General features: G+C 41.7%; 1 protein-coding gene across 4 annotated transcripts in view; it reads right to left on the bottom strand.

The window, feature by feature from the left end:
* Positions 1 to 1,674: 1,674 nt before the first annotated feature.
* The window catches only part of LOC133214447 (anoctamin-4), a 187,759-nt gene continuing 177,568 nt past the window's right edge, over positions 1,675 to 11,865 (bottom strand). For all 4 annotated transcript variants that reach the window (XM_061357348.1, XM_061357357.1, XM_061357373.1 and 1 more), the window contains 3 exons: positions 10,653 to 10,758; positions 5,371 to 5,566; positions 1,675 to 2,341 (listed from right to left, as the gene is read on the bottom strand). In XM_061357348.1, the coding sequence (XP_061213332.1) occupies positions 5,375 to 5,566; positions 10,653 to 10,758 (298 nt within the window). In that variant the 3' untranslated portion in view covers positions 1,675 to 2,341; positions 5,371 to 5,374. The remainder of the gene's footprint in view (positions 2,342 to 5,370; positions 5,567 to 10,652; positions 10,759 to 11,865) is intronic.

Below are 11,865 nucleotides of genomic sequence, written 5' to 3'. Positions count from 1 at the left end.
TCGGGTCCAAGCAGCAAACCTGTGCTAGAGGAGTACAGGCCAGACACTGTATGGGGGTTCCCACCAGGGGCATACCTCCATCAGCTAACTCAGTGCAAAACTAAGTAGCAGAGGCAGGTTTCTCCTTTGCCTCCTGATGCACTGGTTTGCACCGTCCAGACCCTTATCTCCCATTCCTCTGCTGCAACTCTGTAACTAGCTAAGTGCTGAAAACACTGTGTGGAAGGGCTGTGAGTGAGCCAGAGAGATCCCATGAATTGTGTCTTGTGTTCCTGTATCTAAAATCTAAGACAAACAATAGCATTCTGAATAAAGTCTTCTGTTCTGGGACTATTCTAGTCACTCTGAGACAGCTAGTCCACTGACTGAATGAGCTGACTATGCTTCTCAAGTCTCAGAAGATAAGTGCAGCTCATTCAGCCTTGTGTCTTGTCTTCATGACACAGAAATAAGATACTGCATTTTGTGCAAGGGAATAGTTCTTGAGCCTTGGAATATAGTAATTTGTACTTACCAGGTACTTTGAGCCCGCAAACCTGAAAAAAGGTAAGTACTGGTATCTCACACTGCTGCAGAGTGCTGAAATGAAGAGGACTGATGTGCCCCTCTGTACTTGTGACTGATCACTGCTGTGTTAAAGCAGCATCATTGTGGCCTTTGCAGCACCACTCTCTGCTGAGATCACTGTTTGTGCTGTAATTGATACTGCCTTAAACTGTCTGGGATGATCTGTGACTTCTACCTGTTTTGTTCGTGGAGTGAAGACTCATCTTCCCAGTTACTGTAGTTAAAAAGTGTAGCACCACAGAGGTTTGTTTTTTATTTTTTCTCAGTGCTTTGAATTCACATAATTGTTTAAAACAGAAAACATGTAAATGACCAACTTGTCTTCACTTACTGCTTGAAGTCACTATTTGAGCACTGAACAGTCACTGAACTCTAATTTTGGTATCAAGTGAAAGTTTGGGTGAAGTGATATCTATTGGTCCACAATCATGACACCAAGATGAGTTTTCACTTGGGAGAGTATCTGCTGTAAGCACTTTAGAAGCAAGTGTTCTTAAGCTTTGCAGATGACGCCAGTAAATACCCTGTTTCTTGCTAACTAACCTCCCATGATTGCTGCACAGCTCTCACAGAAAGTAACTCTTTCTGCTTCACCTTTTTCTAAATGCTTATTGTTTTAATTGGAATCACTAATTAAAGCAATTAATTAATTTTGAATAAGATTTTCTCTGAGATCATATACTGTCCTCTGCTAGCTGGACTCTCAGGTAGGGCCTTGTCTATGTAACAGCAGCAAGATAATTCTTGGTGTCTCCACCACACTCCTGCACCCTAATCCTTCGTCCCTCCCAGCTAAAAGCTCACCCAACAAAGAAATACAGGATGCTCAAAATTGACAAATTCCATGGGAGTGGGAGCATTCCATGCTGTCCAAATAACATGCTGCATCTGGCAGGATCAAGAGACAAAACAAAAAGGAACATTAAAAAAAGAATTAAAACCACAACAGGAACAATGTTGGACTACAAGAATGCACAAAGAATCTAAAGAGAGACAGTAGTGACAAGACTTTGGTCTACGTTTAAATTTGCTTTCACCTGACTGGTCTCTTTGGCTGCTGAACAAATAAGGTAAACAGAAAATAACTTATGAATGCCAAGCAGCAAATATTTCATATGCATAATTTATTTTAAAGTTTATTGCGTCACATTATACAAGCATTAAACATGGCTTTATGCTGATGATTTTTTTTTTTAAGTGTGAAAACTTGACATTCTTCTCCATAGGATTTTCTATTTACAAATAAACAATCTCTCTATATACTTTATATATATATTATATATATGGTAAATAACATAACTCCCCTCAGAAAGATTTAAAATAAAAAAGAACTGATTTGTAAACACGGTTTCTGTTGTAGTATTTGGTGGCTGGAACGCACATGATATTCTACACCTAGGATTTTTCTTCTGTCAGAGTATCCAGGTTGTTCATTAACTTTTTTTACTCTAAGATCTGTAAAACCAGCATGGGACAGAATGCAAAAAACGTAGCAAACAGGCTGAAAAACAGTCCCAATATACAATTTTGTTCCTTGGTTTTAAAAACGGGCATGTAACTGCTCATGAAGTACATGCTTGCTGTCAAGAGTGGTCTATGGAGATCAATCCTATGCTGATTGCAAGATGATTTCACAGTAAATCCTTTGATGTGTGCTGTCCTGCTTGCTATGTAAAATGTCTGTGGCATGCATTGAGGTTGCATTTTTTCGCATTCCCTTGAAGGTAGTGCTCTTGTGGAGCTGGAATAAGTAAACAACATATAGGACGGCCACCTGGAGGTTTAAACAAAACCCATCGTCAGTTCAGAAAGAAGGGAATGGCATACATTTGTTATCTAGAGACCAATAAATTCTGTTTATTATTAGCTTATTATTTGTATTATATCTTCCTAGTAAATAAAATAAATGAGAAAGGGATCATCTTTCCTGAGTGTTCTGCTATATAGCTCTGAAACACTCAAGGGAAATCTATTCAGCAGACCAGCAGCACAGAAACCTCCATGGGTTGACTGGTCAGCATTAAGTGGCAGAAATGTACTCAGGATCTGCCAGGTAGGTCAGAGGCCCTTTCATCATCGTACTCAGCATAAGCTTGGTAAGCGGCCAACTTGTGTTCTCATTTAGAACAGGACACAACTTCTAGCAATGTGTTGTCATGAAATTCATCGTGATGTAGCTCTGTTGAAAAGTAGTCTCAAAAGCAATTATTATCTATTGTATTTCTGCTGCACTTTATTTGTTTTGGCACATTACACTGCAGTGGTTCCTCTGGACTGGGAGTCAGTTTATATTCTAATAGGTTTCAGTTCAGTTCTTGGAAGTTATTGAGATCTACATTGACAAAGCTGTATGTTATTTGCAAAGGTTCACACCCAGATGGGTGACACTGATTTTATGTATGATTCATGTTTGTCTTTACTACTCAGCAAACAGTTTCTAAGCTCTTGTCATCTGTTGTTTTAGGTATAACACAGAAGGTATGCAAACATCCAACTGCTCATGTGAATTTGTCCTGAATGCGATTTTTCACAGCGATCCTGCCCTAAAGTCCCCAGACTGCAAGTGCAGTATACACCCGTGGGTAGTGGGTGGTAGATACTAACCCATCTGGCATGTGTGCATTGCAGGATGACATTGCCTAATCCCCAACCACTATGTACAGAGACAGAAATACCCCCATTTCTCCACTGCCCACATGGGATGTGTTCACAGCTGCTGTAAGCTGAAGCAAAGACGAACAAGTTTACTTCTCAATTAGGCAGTCATGCTCCCCACTCAGTTTGGCACGACATCAACAGAAAACAGATTAATTCTGAAATTCCTTCAGTGCTTATATTGCCTCAAAGGACCTTCAGGCTTGGACCAGGAGCACCTGATTAAATGGGAGCTGCTGTGCCAATTATCCTCTTCATTTAGGATGGTGTGTCACTACTGGAGGAGTTTCCTTGCTACAAGTAAGCAAAGTGTAAGCACATAGTGGCTACGAAGATGAGGGTACATGCATTTTTTCCACCTCTTTGCTTCCTCAAGTCATACATTCTTTCATTAAGACCTTCACCCCATTATGGAAATAGCAACAGTTCTCCCTTGCAGTGGAAAGAAGTTAATAGATCTAATTTGGCAATATGGGGTTGTGGTGCAAGTGGTCCTGATGTCTTGTGGAGCTTGAGGTGTCCATCCATACATTGTGTAGTCTCTCCAGAAGAGCAAATTCTGGCCCTTCTATCAAATGATTTCTAGAAGAACTTGTAGAAACAACTTGGTGAATTTTCCTCCCTCTTAAATATCCTCAAACTAACAAGGTCAGAACCACTTAAGACTTCTGCAAAAACGGTATTTTTATGGAGCTCCGGTTATTTGGACAAGGGCTAAGTAAATGGTTCAGCTCCAGTATCTTGTATCTAGCTGGGCACAGGCTTGATTCCACCTGGCTTCTTACGGTCTTGGCTTTTGAACTTCCTTCTTCATTCTGGCTGATTATGCCACTCCATATTCTGCGAGAATTGCAGTGTTATCACTTTGAGGCAAGAGGTAGTAGAGCTTTCATAATACTCAGCATTTTGATTCATGTTGCTTCACCCAACACTGCTGCAGTCTTTAGACCTGGGTTAATGATCTAGGAAATATTTAACTTCTCAGTGCTAAAGAATTTGGAGAAGGATACAGACAGTGGCCAATTTCACCCAAATCTAATTCTGCGTCCTGTGTAGAATTGCTCTGCATGAAGGATTACAATCTCAAGCTAGTTCATCCTACAGTCTGTTGTTCTATTTTTTGCCTCCACCCCTTCATAGATAATAGTAGGATGAATAAAGAAAATATTACAAGAAAATATTCTGGATGTCTGTGTTCTTTTGCTCTGATGACCTTGCTCATCTGTTGGGTTTTTTCGTTTTCATTTACGCAGATAGGTCTTTTAAGACACAGTCTGTCTTCTGTTATGTGTATTATACCCCTTAGCTCCTGATGATGTGATATTGCAATACAAATACACAGGCAGTTCTGGGCAAGGTGCCCTAGCCTGATTTGTTTCCTTCAGAGGGCAGAAAGTCCTATACCTGAAAAGGCACTGTTCAAAACTTTTAAATATATTACCACCATTTCACAGTATCATTTCCAAATGAATGACCCTACAGTCAGGCACCTCTGGCCACATTTAGATGCTTGCCTATCTGTCAGCAGTTCTACTCACCTAAATTTTCAGCACTGTCAGACCATCTGGTTAGACTGATGTTCAAGTATCTCCTCCTAAAAAAAACTTCAATAGTGTTGGAGTAATGGAAGTGGTCCACATATGTGATTTTACCTTGTAAGTGCAAGCTAACACAGCTGAATCCACTGTGGAAGAGAGCAACACTGCCATGCATGTGCTGCAGGTGGTGGCCACACACATGGACAAGTACTGCCATGTTGCCCAAGGCGCAGTCACTGGTTATGAAGTAGCAACTTGGCCACCAGAACAGGCTGTAAAATCACCAAGCTCTGTAAAGCACTGTAAGATACATAATTGCCTTGAAGTTCAGGGCCTTGAGTTTAAGACAAGGCCTGTGAGTCTCCGGACAAGAGTGCAGACAGTTAAGCATTGGTCTGATCTGCTCAGGCTGGCATTAGGTCTGGAGAAGACTAAGCCTTGCAAGACCTCTAATTTCAAAAGGTTTATGACAGTATGTGCCCTTTTAAACATGGGCGCACTTGTAAGAGCACACAGCATTGACTGGCTATTCCTTTCACTGTACTCTCTAGTGTAGAAAACAGCTTTTATAAGCAGAATTCCTATCTCCTTTTAAGCGGTTCTTCCTCACCCCATCACGGCCACTCATTGTGATAAGATTTTCCGTTCTTCTTCCTTTCCTTCCGCTCTTTCTGCAGACGTTCTAATTCAGCTTCATACATCATTTCCTGAATCAGGTACTTTTCTCTCCTCATCCTGTCTCTCAGATCTTTTGGAAGATCTGGGATTAAGTAGGAAATCAGGTGCTTTATGCAAAAGACAAGGTGCTGTAAAAACAAAAAAGGGATAAAAAATTAAAATCTTAGGAAGAAAACAAGTACCATATTTTCGAAAACCCACCACTTCCAATTCACAACAAGATCCTGTGATAGAACTAAATCCATTACTAAATGTAAAGAAATGAAACCATGAGGTTTTTTCCCCACAAAAAACTCCAGGCAAAGTCGGTGGAGTATGGACTGCTGCAAAGTTTGTTACAAGCAGCTGGTTCAAATAAAGCCTCAAACCTATTGTATGACCTGTGTGTTCAAACTCCCGAGGTCATGATTTGCTCTAAGGTTGCTTGGACATGGCATGGTATTAGTGGATTACTTTGCAGGAAGAGGTGAATCAAATGATACACTTTCCTGTTGCCAGAAAGTCCTTGCATCAGAATCAGAACCAATGAATTACCTATGCAAAACAAAATATTTTTCTTTGTACTGAGTCTCTCATCCAAAGGCATATCTCAATTACCAAACATCACAATTAAATACCAGGGAACTAACCCTTTGTCCCTCATGTTTTAGGTATGCCACAGCAGAGCTTGGGTGTGATGAGGGAGGACTGCTTGAGTGAACTTTTTTTGTTTGGTCAAAGATGCTGCTTTGAGATTTAGTTACTTGAGAGGAAGCAGAGAAACAGAAAAAACCTCCATCTCTTACAAGACAGTCATTCTAGACTGGAAAAACAAAGGTATCTCTTCTTCTCCAAGCACAACCCTTCCTGTGAAAGCCACTGAAAAGAGAATTCAACATGTTTGCCCATGTATTCTTCCCTCATGAGAAATAAACCCACAGTACTTTAATTGTTGCTTTTTTGCCAAACCTAAAATAGTAGCAATGAAAAAGCTTTTGTCAGTTTAGCCTTGACAATTAATTCTGCAGTGATAGGAAAAATGCTTGATTTGGAGGGAGGACAAGATAGCCAAATTAACCACCACACAGTGTGAAAAATTTGGTGGTCTTTTATGATGGGTTTAAAGCATTGCTGAGTAAGGGCAGAGCACTACCTGGACTTGTCCAAAGCATTTGACATTGTCTCACACAACATCCTTGTTTCTAAATGGGAGAGATACGGATTCGATGAATGGACCACTCAGTGGATAACGAATTGGCTGGATGGTAACACTCAAAGAGCTGTGGTCACTGGCTCAGTGTCTAAGTGGAGACAAACGTCATTCCTGAGGGCTTGCTACTGGGACCTGTGCTATTCAACATCTTTGTCAGCAACATGAACAGTGGGATTTGTGGGAAATTTGTCGATGACACCAAGCTGTGTGGTGTGGTCAACATGCTGGAAGGAAGAGATGGGATCCAAAGGGACCTTGACACACTTAAGAGGTGTGCAAGTGTGAAACTCATGAAGTTCAACAAGGCCAAGTGCAAGGTTGGACAGGGCTTTGAGCAACCTGTTCTACTGGATGGTGTCCCTGCCCTAGCAGAGGGCTGGAACTAGATGATCTTTAAGGTCCCTTTCAACCCAAACCATTCAATGATTCTATGAAAAATGTGTCTCAGCTTGAGTAGCTCATTTATGAAAAACCTACCTTGAATCACTTAGTGCAATCTTTTACTGTAATTGCTGTAGCAATCACAATATACCATTAATGTCCTCCAAAAACGTGATTCTGACATTTCAAATGTCTGAAGACATTTCATGATTTCTTCTGCAATTGCCTTTTTTAGTTCATAAATAGAGTTAAGGAAAGAGTTTGCAATGCCAATAAACCGAGTGTCCCTGTTGAGGGAGACAGCTGTGAGCCAGCCTATGGCTTTGGCTGGGGCAAAACAAAGTCAAATCTCTTGTGTAGGCATTGGGCAAAGAAACAAAGCTATTCCACAGCAGACTGCAAATTTTGCTGGGCACTGAGACTTAAGCAGTGCTGATTTTTCTTGCCTCAGTTATCTTTGCAGTTATGCTGTGCTGCCTTTATGCCAAGTGTGTATCGAAAGGCCAGGATATTTTCAGTCTTGAAACCGCTTAGGCTGACCTGCCACAACCATTCTTGTATCCTTTTTGGAGACAGACACCCTGGCTCTCAGTACAAGAAACAAAGAAGAGATCAAGCCCAGCAGGCCTCTATCAAATCTTCCTTTCCTTCCTTTCCTTTCCTTCCTTTCCTCCTTCCCTCTCTCTTTCTCTCTTCCTCTCTCTCTCTTTCCCCCGCTTTTTCCTTTTCCTTTTCCTCTTTTTTTTCTTTTTTTTTCTTTTCTTTTCTTTTCTTTTCTTTTCTTTTCTTTTCTTTTCTTTTCTTTTCTTTTCTTTTCTTTTCTTTTCTTTCTTTTCTTTCTTTTCTTTCCTTTCCTTTCCTTTCCTCCTTTTCCTTTCCTTTTCCTTCCTTTTCCTTCCTCCTCTTTCCTTTCCTCCTTTCCTTTTCCTTTTCCTTTCCTTTCCTTTCCTTTTCCTTTCCTTCCTTTCCTTTCCTTTCCTTTCCTTTCCTTTTCCTTTCCTTTCCTTTCCTTTCCTTTCTTTACCTTCTTTTCCTTTCCTTTTCCTTGTTCTTTTCCTTTCCTTTTCCTTTCCTTTTCCTTTCCCTTTTCCCTTTCCTTTTCCTTTCCTTTCCTTTTCCTTTCCTTTTCCTTTCCTTTTCCTTTCCTTTTCCTTTCCTTTTCCTTTCCTTTCCTTTCCTTTCCTTTCCTTTTCCTTTCCTTTTCCTTTCCTTTTCCTTTCCTTTTCCTTTCCTTTTCCTTTCCTTTTCCTTTCCTTTTCCTTTCCTTTCCTTTCCCTTTTCCTTTCCTTTTCCTTTCCTTTCCTTTCCTTTCCGTTCCGTTCCGTTCCGTTCCTTTCCTTTCCTTTCCTTTCCTTTCCTTTCCTTTCCTTTCCTTTCCTTTCCTTTCCTTTCCTTTCCTTTCCTTCTCTTCTCTTCTCTTCTCTTCTCTTCTCTTCTCTTCTCTTCTCTTCTCTTCTCTTCTCTTCTCTTCTCTTCTCTTCTCTTCTCTTCTCTTTCTCTTCTCTTCTCTTTCTCTTCTCTTCTCTTCTCTTCTCTTCTCTTCTCTTCTCTTCTCTTCTCTTCTCTTCTCTTTTCTCTCCTCTCCTCTCCTCTCCTCTCCTCTCCTCTCCTCTCCTCTCCTCTCCTCTCCTCTCCTCTCCTCTCCTCTCCTCTCCTCTCCTCTCCTCTCCTCTCCTCTCCTCTCCTCTCCTCTCCTCTCCTCTCTTTCTTTCCCTTAATGTTTCCCTAAGTGTGGCAGAAATTATGGAAGAGCTGATCCCCTTAGGACCAATTTCTAATGAGTTAGGTCAGTATAGAGGAAAGACAGAGCCCAAACTGCAGTGGCATATTCCCCATCTCATCGACCAACACTCCCAAGTCCTTCTCCGCAGGGCTGCTCTGAATCTCTTCTTTGCCCAGCCTGTAGCTGTGCCTGGGATTGCTCCGACCCAGGTGTAGGACCTTGCACTTGGCATGGTTAAACTTCATGAGGTTGGCATCAGCCCACCTCACAAGCGTGTCAAGGTCCCTCTGGATGGCATTCCTTCCCTCCAGCATGTCAACTGAACCACACAGCTTGGTGTCATCAGCAAACTTCCTGAGGGCGCACTCAATCCCACTGTCCATGTCACTGACAAAGACATTGAACAAGAGCTGTCCCAACACTGATCCCTGAGGGACACCACTCGTAACTGGTATCCAGCTGGAGAGCCATTGACCACAACTCCTTGTGTGCAGCCAGGCAATTCTTTATCCACTGAGTGGTCCATCCGTCAAATTGATGTCTCTCCAATTTAGAGACAAGGATGTTGTATGGGACAGTGTCGAACGCTTTGCACAAATCCAGGTAGATGATATCAGCTGTTCTACCCCTGTCCATCAGTTCTGTAGCCCCGTCATAGAAGGCCACCAAATTGGTCAGGCAGAATTTCCCCTTAGTGAAGCCATGCTGGCTGTCACCAAGCACCTTGTTGCTTTTCATGTGCCTTAGCATGCCTTCCAGGAGAATCTGCTCCAAGATTTTGCCAGGCCCAGAGGTGAGACTGACTGGTCTGTAATTCCCCGGGTCATCCGTTTTCTCCTTCTTGAAAATGGGGGTTATATTTCCCTTTTTCCAGTCATCGAGAACTTCACCTGACTGCCATGATTTTTCAAATATGATGGCCAGCGGCTTAGCAACTTCATTTGCCAGCTCCTTCAGGACCCGCGGGTGGATTTCATCAGGTCCCATGGACTTGTGCACGTTCAGGTTCTTAAGATGTTCTTGAACCAGTTCCTCTCCTACAGTGGGCCCAAGGTCTTCATTCTCACAGTCCCTGTGTCTGCCTTCCAAGACTTCGGTGGTGCGGTCAGAGCCTTTGCCAGTGAAGACTGAGGCAAAGAAGTCATTCAGAACCTCAGCCTTCTCCAAATCCTGTGTAGCTAGTTCTCTCATGCTAGAGAGATTCTGAACCCCTGGTTTCTTGCAGGACAGATATTCAGGCATCTGAAATTAAGGCCTTAAGAGCTGCATTTTGCTTGGTAAATTATATCATCCTATTATCTACCCTCCTGTCTCTTAGTTTTCAAAATCAGCATGGGAATACCCATCATGTGAAGTTGGTTTTACCTTCCCTGGTTTGTCTTAAAGTTTTCTAAGATACTGACAGTAAATACCATTATGCTGAACATTGACTAATGTATTGAATCCTCTTCATCATCATCATTTTCGTGATGCTCATCACTCTGGGGAAATGAATGGTATTAAAAAAAAAGAAAAAGAAAAACAAAGCTAGATGTGTAAGTACTGTATCTTAAACTGTTTTCATTTTTCAGTTGTTCAGATTTCATCTTTTCTTCTCCTGTTCTTTCACCTATTCCTTACACACTGAGGAAAAACTAGACAGGTTTTGAATGCCAGACCTCAGAAAGTTAACAAAAGCTTCATTTATCTGCCCTGTTGGCAAGTCACTGTTACGGCTTTCAAAGTGCTGCATTCCCCTTTTTGTTAGAACCTAAATACCTGCGACTATTCAGAAAACAGATCTGAGAACACAGAGCACAATATAAATAGCAGAATAACACAAAAAAATCTCAACAGCTGCCATTGTAGGTCAGCACAATGAAAAAGTGTCAAAGAAAAATTTGTTTCATTTTGTTTTGCCACCTGAATGGTCGCATACCTCAAATACAATAATGAAAGCCAACCGTGCTGCTAAGACATGCCAGAACTGCAGCGTGTAACCATAGGGCACTGGGGAGTGAGGAGGGTCTCGGTAGTCCCTGTATCTGAAAGGCAAGCAGAGTACAGTAGTTAGCAAACTCCTGCCCTGCTGGCTGGGAGGAAGGCAAAGCCAAAGCCCAACTGCGCTTGTTCATTGCATTTTCTGCTTAATTCTTAGGCTGGGCTACACTAGCACTTTATTTCAGATCAGGTGAATGCTTTTGTCCTGATCACCCCCACTTGCTATGCTTTGGTTCATCCAAATGGGTTTGTTTCAGATGAAATATAGTGGTAAGGTGCACTCCAGCTGCTAATGGAAATTACCAAATGACCAAGCAAATGACCAAGCCAATGCCTGTATGAAGTGAAACTGCTGAACCAAACACAGAGGATATGGGGTTGCTCAGCACCAGCACTTTGACATTTCCTTTGGCCATGCAACATGTGTCTTGCAGCCACCTCCTCAGAACATAGAGCAGGGTAGGATGCCCTGCTGTTTTCAGGGCCACTTTCTTCCCGCTACAAGGTAATTTCATCAGCCTGACAGCCCTCCCAAAATCCATATGAAACTGCCTCAGGGACTCCATCTGGTCCTTGGTCAATTAGTTGGCTATTCCTGGCATAAAGCATGACTCATCCTGACTTTAGTGGAGACAGAGCTGCTCTTCTTGGTATGCCAACAGGTAAGGGCTGTGTAAGAAAGGGATGTAGTGCCTTGTCTCACAGAATGTTTCTTTAAAGAGTTTAGGTCTCAATGACATAACTAGAGATGTTTTAGCAGAATTGAGGTGGGTTGACTAGCTGATAAACTCAGCTAAACAAAGATGTTCATTTTCTGTCAGGTTAGATATACATAACAATTCAGTGCCCCCCAAGAGAACAGATGTATCTTCTGGAGATTTATAACACCAATTTTAAGTGTTCCCTTTTTGGGATATTGAAGGGACAACTTTTTTTTATTTATGGGATTTCCACCATCAGCTTTAAGTAGCAGCAACCTCATGCTTGAAGTTGAGGAAGAAAGGAATTAAAGAGGGGGAAGAGAATGATCAGAATTACAATACGTTATTAAATGGTGCTATGGCAAACAGTGTGGAATGAAGTATTCTCACTGTGGTTCTGCTCCATAGAAAATGTTATCTATGAATTCAACATTGGGATGTTCTTTTTGC

Source organism: Neopsephotus bourkii, unplaced genomic scaffold (assembly GCF_033783945.1).
Source record: "Neopsephotus bourkii isolate Nb327-2 ecotype Australia unplaced genomic scaffold, CSIRO-AGI_Nbou_v1 NB_107, whole genome shotgun sequence".
Classification (NCBI taxonomy): domain Eukaryota; kingdom Metazoa; phylum Chordata; class Aves; order Psittaciformes; family Psittacidae; genus Neopsephotus; species Neopsephotus bourkii.
Note: the sequence above shows the minus strand (reverse complement) of the source record. Positions and strands in the feature narration are given on the sequence as shown.